Below are 7,845 nucleotides of genomic sequence, written 5' to 3'. Positions count from 1 at the left end.
TGTTAAGACAAAATTTCAACATGTTCGATTATATCCCTGGAGAAACCCTGGAAGCTCAGTTGCAGCGATTTACTACACTTACTACTAAGATGAATACAACTGGGATCTTCTTAACTAAATATGAGATAAACAAAAAGCTGTTGAATGCACTTCCGAAGTCATGGGATATGAACGTGGTTGTCATCAAGAAGACAAAAGATCTCAATCGTCTTAGTCTTGCTGCTGTAATTGAAGAACTTGACGCTTTGAAGTGTGGAAAAACAATGAGTTCCGCAAACATTCCGGTCAATGAAGTTTCATGTACTCCATCTTGTGAAGATACGATTAAACTTCTTCGTGAGCATAATGATTTGCTAAAAAGGGAAGTCGAGGACTTAAAATACGAATGATATCAACTTAGGAAAGGACAGAAACCCCTAAAGGCTGAATTAGAAGCAAAAATCAAAGACTTTAGGAGGCTTCAAGAAGATTATAGCAACAAATTTGAAAATTATGACTATGTTAAGAGACAACTTGCTGAATTAACTGCTGAGCTTGACACATTAAAAAGCAAATTTGAAAATGCAGATTTTGATTTTAGAAAATTTGATGTGTCAAGCGAAGTAGTTGCGAACATGATAGACCATTGTTTGCAATTTAAAAATAACCAGCAAAAAGGTCTAGGGTATGATAGTGTTCCTCCACCTTTCAATCATAACTAAACATTCATCCATATGACACAGGAAGAAATTGACAGGGAGGCACATCTTCAATATGGCAAACCAGCTAGATTTGTGTCAGGAGGTATTCAGGTTGAAAATACTAATGCTTCTACTTCATGTGCAGGTAAAGTAGCAGAGGATGAGAACAAGGAGAACACCATTGAACAAACCAACATCTCCTTGAACTCTGAATCTGTTGCTTCAAACTCAGCTGCTTCTGATCAACCTGCTGTTGAGAAGTACAGGCCACCAAATCAAGTGAAATAACCGACAGCTTGTTGCAAGTGTGCATGTGGGAACAATCAGAGACAAGGCAAGGATACGCCACCAGGGGCAGGAAGAAACAACTTCACAGTGAAGAAAAGACATGTTTTCACTGTGGAACACCTGGACACATTGCCAGAAATTGTCCTAATCGCGCATATGTTCCCTACTATGCACAAGGGTGGTAGAACGCACCAAGAGGGAGATACTCCAAAAGAAACCCCTCAAGGTCACGTTCAGACAAGGGTAACTGGAACGCGCAGAAGGCCAAGAATCAAACCCACAAGGCCAAGAATCCGAATCCCAAGGGCAAGAAGGGAATATCGGCCAAGAAGCCCAATCCAATAGATGCTCCAGTGAAACAAAGACCGGTTAGGTAAAAGTCATCTCAACGGCCGACATCAAGATCAAAAGCAAGTACTGAGCCACCCATCAGATCGAAAAAGAAATGGGTTAAACCCAACTACAAATGGGTTCCAAAGGCTCACTCTCCCAAATCTTCTAATGATTCTAATATTTCTTCATCTTCTGTTTGTGATAAACAGGATATGTCATGGGAGAGAGTACCGTGCAAGGATGAAAAAGGTCAACCCAGTTTCAAAATGGACTGGGTTCTAAAGACCAACTAATCCTACTCTGTGTCGGAGCAGCTATGGACGCATATCATCAGACTTCGGTTTGTTGGTAGTGGCTGTTCCAGGCACATGATAAGAGACATCTCTCAATTGTACAACATTCATAACTTTGTTTGGGAGTATGTTTCCTTTGCGGGAAAGGAAGAAAGGAAGAGATCACAAACGGGGTTAGTGCTTAATGACATGAAGAATTTTCGGATCTGTTCTGAGATTACGCGTGCTGTTCTCAGACCTTCTAGATGAAAATTCAATCGGTGACTTACGGTTTGAGTTTTCTTCTCTATACTCCTGAGTTTTTCTTAAGCTGATTCGCTTTAAAGACTAATTTTTGTTTTAGGATAGTTTAAATTTGTGCATTTACTTTCGTTTCTCTCCTATGCACAAATTTAGGGGGAGAAATAAAAACAAAACAAAAATTTTAAAATTTTAAAAAAAATCCAAAAAAAAGATTAGAAAATCAAAAAATTCAAAAATATGTTGCTAATAGTTTTGCTTGTAGGCGATGTGTCGGGAAGTGATATTATCAAGTGATAACAGGCAATCTGAATCTGCGTAACGTACCAAAACTAAAATCGTCTACGCTCTGTGATTCGATGCGCTGGTAGGCACGAAAGGTTCTAGATGGACTTGACTAGGCAGATTTGAACTTAAGGAATTCATAGACTTGACAAATCTTGACCTAGTTAAATCCGTTTAGCCTGACAATACGACGCTCGGATAGGTTGAGCAAGGAGATATACATGATAATCCACCGGTCACATTAAAGTAATCCGTATCTAGAACTGTGGTTTAACTCAGCCTCGATGTACGGACTCTGTCCTTAATTCCGGTATTGATGGGGCGACTGGGGAATTCCGATAAAGTAGGTCTGTAGGAAATTATTTTCTTGCTTTCTTTCTGTTAGTCATATGTTGCCTCCTCTGCGTGATTGAAATACATCCGACCTGGACTGTAACATATGCAATTCTATTTCTCTGCATCATCTATCTATGAAATTATTCCTGTCTGTTAGTCATATGTTGTCTCCTTTGCGTGATTAACCATCCGACCTGGTACACAGCATATGCACCATTCTACTTCTCAATCCCTCTAAATCTGGTTAGTCATATGTTTCACCCTCTGCGAGATTGGAAGAGATCCGACCTGGGTGTATAGCATATGCATTCTAAATCTGACTTCTCTCATAATAATTGTCTGCTCACCTAAAGTAAGGAGTACTTTGGAAGTTCCTGATTATTGGGGTATACCAGGAAGCGGGAAACATGTTCTAGTACATTTAAAATTGAACAATCACTAGGTTGTATGTAGATCTCGCTGCTCAATTTAGGTGGACAACAATATCTTTGGTCGTCGTCAGCTGAATGGTCCTTAAGGAATATTATATAGGAACTTAGGATCACATTGTCTTGTCACTTATAGTATGTCCTAATTTTGTCACAATCTCTCGTGTTTAAGTGGACCACAATACCGGCGATTGACCAGATCTATTCATGAAGGGAGAGGTACTGATAAACAGATAAAGGCTATCTAAAAACTTTGATCCCAAATCAGTCTTAAAGTTAGATATCATTTTTATTTTTGTTAAATTTGTTCATAGTTTTCTTCTAATTTAAATATCAGGGGAGAATTAAAAAAATTCAAAAAAACAAACAAAAATCAGAAAAATTCAAAATCAAAAAAATAGTGTTATATTCTGTTTTATTTATTGTTCAAGAAAATCAAAAATCTAAAAATATTTTTGTTTCTGTTTTATTTTTTTTCAGAAAATATGAAAAACCCAAAAATATTGTGTGCTAAATTTTCTTTTAGTTTTGTTTTGTCTTGAAAAGTGAATTCAGGTGAAGATGAAACTCATGGAGTTTGTGTCGAAGATTTCTGAGCCAAGGCTTCATCCGTGATCATCGAAGAATTCTCATTTGAAGGAGCAAGAAATGAAGATTATTCTTTCGACATTCAATCTTTCAACCCCAGAAGCAAGGTGAAGCTGCACTTGAATATTAGGTGACAGATTGCATTGAAGCTTCCTCAATCAGTCTGCTGTTATCTTGAACCTGCTGAAGTGATCCAGAAGATTTGTTCTCTCTGATGTTCTCTCTGAAGATTCTCAAGCTGAAAGCGCTATCTTTCAAGAATCAGTACATCAAGCCTCCTCACCCAATGTGCGTTCAGAGTCAAATCTTGAAAAAATGCCCAACTGCTCAAGATGAAGTCAATTATTGAAGATTCATCATGTTCATCTTGAAGCTATGAAGAATTTGAAGATTAATGTTGAAGCCAAGCTCTCGATGAAGATTGATAAGAAAAGTCAGCTACTTTTTAGGGGAGCTTGTTGGGTCAATTAAGAAAAGAAAGCTATAAACCAAGGGGGAGATTGTTGGGTCAAAATTATGGTTTATACTTTGCTTTTCTGGGCAATTGTATTTTTATGTAATATTTTATGAATTTACGGTCAGGTTACGGCCAGGTGGGTGTTTACGACCGTAAACAGCTTTACGACCGTAAACCCATTTATGGCCCATATTCCCAAGTATATATATAGGTCTTAGGTGGTTGAGGAGGGATTGATGAACAGAAAAGGAGTGTACAGCCAAGAGAGAGAGAAAGGAGCTTTAGTGTGTGTTAGTGTGTGTGAATCTTGTATCTGGATCTTCATTCTAATAAAATCATACAAGATTCATCATCTTCTTCTTCTCCTTCTCTTCTATTTGATCTGACATCATCCGTTTGATTGGGATTCCACACCATCAAGCGGATCTGATTGATACACAAGCATTTTGGGGACTTACAAAGAAACATGATGATGTTGAAGAATTCTTTGAACAATTAGTTTTGGTGGTTACTGTCATTTGTGGGTATTGTAAGAGAAAATATATGATACGAGAGATGCAAAAAGAAATAGTGGCAGCTGAAATTGGTATTGATGAAACTGAAACAGGAAGAGGGTTGAATCAAGAGATTTCTCTTGTTCGAGTTGGAGATACTAGATGAGGTTCACATTTTAGAACAATTGTTAGTTTGGTGAATTTGTTTGCAGAAGTTGTTGCGGTACTTAAATATGTCAAAGAGGAGGGGTCTACTTTATCTACCCGTAATCAAGCAAAGGGTATTTTGTCATATTTCAAGACACTTGATTTCGTGTTTCTTTTACACTTGATGTTGGAAATATTATGCCTCACAGTTACCTTGTCAAAGCATCTTAAAGAAAGATCAAAATATTTTGGAAGCGGCTTCGTTAGTTAGTAAAAGGGATAAAGAAAGCATTGCTAGTTTTTTAGAAAAGATGGGTTTCCACAAATTTGGAAGAAGGTATGTGTTTTTTGTGAAAAGCATAGTATTAGAATTGTGGACATGTCGGAATATTATGTTACCCCACGCAAGCGTAGGACCAATAAGACTAATCAACATCATTTTGAAGTTGTGATTTTTAACACGATTTTGGATATACAAATTCAAGAATTTGGGGACAGATTTAGTGAAGTTGGCACGGAGTTGATGGAGAATATGGCAGCTTTGAGTCTTTGTGACTCATTTTTTAGTTTTGATAAAACAAAGTTGTTCAAGCTAAGCGAAATATACAAAAACGATTTAGAAAGGGCGCAACTTAATGGGCAACTTGATATCTATTATCACTCTTTGCTCCATGATGAGAGATTTTTCAACTTGAAGGGAATTGTAGACCTCTCTAGTTTGTTGGTGGAAACTGGGAAGCGCCTCTCTTTTCCTTTAGATTATAGATTACTAAAACTAACTTTGGTTTTGCCATTCACAACCGCAACCGTTGAACGGGGTTTTTCTCTAATGAAGTTTTTGAATACCGATTTGCGTAATAGAATAGTTGACGATTTTATGAATGGTGCTCTGATACCATGATTGAAAGAACCCCTTTCTAAACTTTCATATTTCTGAAAGACCCAAACTTTCATACTTGACAATATAGTTACTCCAAAACATGCTACATGCATATTTATAAAATAATATTTTACATTGATAAAGTGATTACAAAAAATTGGATACAAACCGACTATGTTTTAATATTTTACATAACTACCCAGGATATTGTAATTTTATACATACATGATCCCTAAATACAAAAGTAATATTACAACTATTCTAAACCTTTCAACAGTATATGACTACACTGGTTACTTATCTCCTGCAAATTTGTTAAACATTGAGAGGGTAAGCGGTGACGCTTAGTGAGTTCAATAATAGATACAATATAACGTTATGCCGTATATATACTTCAATATGGCAGAAGCAAAGAGGAACAAGGAACAACAAAGGCATATGTGAATCATGTGACAAACTTTCCATATCAATCATTGATTTGATTCAAAGATATACAATCAATGAGACATAACAATTTCCATACTTGATATACATCAATAAAGCTTTGGCCCAAATGGCATAGAAGATACTCAGGAATATCATTTTGCTAGAATATTTAGGCTTTCAGCCTTATCTTAGCATACTACCGAAGCCAAAGTGATGCCTATGTCATACACTTCATGGTCAACGGTTCATACCAATACCCAAGTGATGCCTATGTCATACACTTCGTGGTCAGAGGTACAGCCTTGCTATAAAAATAGTAGAAATAATAACACGAGATGATAACATGGAAAAGCACATAGCACATATAACACATAACATACAATTGTTCCGATATATTAAACTCACATTGAATTAATCGGGGGTCAAAATAATAATTTGTTCAGCATTTCGGCTCTAAATATGACTTTATTCGTTGAAAACCGGGAGATTTATTGAAAAACCGGGCCTTGCGAAGGTAGAGCTTCAAACCGAAAAGATAAATTTTTCGGGCTTCTCGGGAATTTCGGGGCGTGTTTCGGGCGTTGAAATTAATCCCGGGGCTTCAGGGGATATCAAAGTGGTGAAAATATGGAAAAAGGGTGAAAAAGGGCAAATTTCTAAACTTTACCCGGGAGATCTCGCATGCACTATTTATAGTGCGAAGGTCCGGATCCGAAGCGAAGGGAAGAAGGCAGGTGTCTGCAAGGCTCGGACCAGCTGGCTGCTTCGGCGAGGCTCGGATGCGAGGGTCGGACAGATGTGCGCTTCGGATTGGTCGGATGACGCGGCTACTTCCTCGGTCGAATCAGGAAGCAACACGCGGGTCGGGCACGAGGGAAGCATGCGAGGTTCACGTGACCGGCTTCGGACACCTGTGCGACACGCGTCCCTTCTCGGATACGCCACGCAGGTGCTTCGGACACGTGGCCAGCTCAGAGCGAGGGTGACGTGGCTGGCACTATTCATGCGAATTTTCTCGAAAATTGTGCCCAATCTTGTAAAATCCATAACTTTCTCATACGGGCTCCGTTTTTGAGGTTCTTTATATGCACGCGTAGGGAAAATTATCCTCTACAACTTTCATTTAGACTTCGTCGGAAAATTTTGACTTTATGTTTATATTATTATTTTTAACAGACCGGGACTGGTAAATCCGTTAAAAATTCATAACTTCTTCATCCGACGCCCGTTTTCGTCAGACTTTTTACCGTTGTACTACTATTGACGAGACATTCGATTCTCGTTTAGGTTGTGTTGGCTAAAAATCACTCGATCTAAAATTCAAGTTTTTAGCTGTCTACTGCTAAGCTGAAACTTAGAAAAATCATAACTTCTTCATACGAAGTCAGCTTTTGGCGTTCTTTTTATCAAAATTCTCGGTTTAACAAATACTACGACTTTCATTTAGATCACCAAGGCTAAAAAGTAGTTTATCAAAAACTCACTTTTTAAGTCATTTGGTGTCGTGCCGGTTTTGTCGCGGATCTTCGATTGGTCATAACTTCTTCGTTATAACTCGGATTTCGACGAGGTTTTCGCCTAAATGTTTCTAACGAGATTCTTTACAAGTTTCAATAATAAAATTTTACTTATTTCAAATTTTATATTTTCGCTAAATTTCACTATTTGGCTTTTAATTGGAATCTCATAAGACTTCCAATATTTTATGAGTGATTCTAAACATAGTTTTACTTCATTTCTAGTAAAAACTATCTGTTAGAACTCAATACTCAATTTCACATAATATTTCATAATATTATTAACTTTTCAAATTACATAACACGATTTCAAAACGTGTATGTTACAAATACCTCCTCCTTTTGAGGATTTCGTCGCCGAAATCGCAACGATTTAGACAAATGAGGATATTTCGCTCTTATCTCATTCTTATTTTCCCTAAGTATAATTTGGGCGTCGATGGTGTTTCCACT

The 7,845-nt window shown here is 37.5% G+C and overlaps 1 protein-coding gene across 1 annotated transcript; it reads left to right on the top strand.

Annotated features, from left to right (window-relative positions):
* The first annotated feature begins 4,948 nt into the window (after positions 1-4,948).
* Positions 4,949-5,470, top strand: LOC145163850 (uncharacterized). The gene has a single exon (XM_079082599.1). The coding sequence runs from the start codon at positions 4,949-4,951 to the stop codon at positions 5,468-5,470; it is 522 nt and encodes a 173-aa protein (XP_078938725.1).
* Positions 5,471-7,845: the final 2,375 nt, after the last annotated feature.

The sequence above is a fragment of the Lactuca virosa genome, chromosome 3 (assembly GCF_052849685.1).
Source record: "Lactuca virosa cultivar CGN04683 chromosome 3, Lactuca_virosa_CGN04683_v6, whole genome shotgun sequence".
NCBI lineage: Eukaryota > Viridiplantae > Streptophyta > Magnoliopsida > Asterales > Asteraceae > Lactuca > Lactuca virosa.
This window is presented reverse-complemented; position numbering and strand designations above follow the sequence as displayed.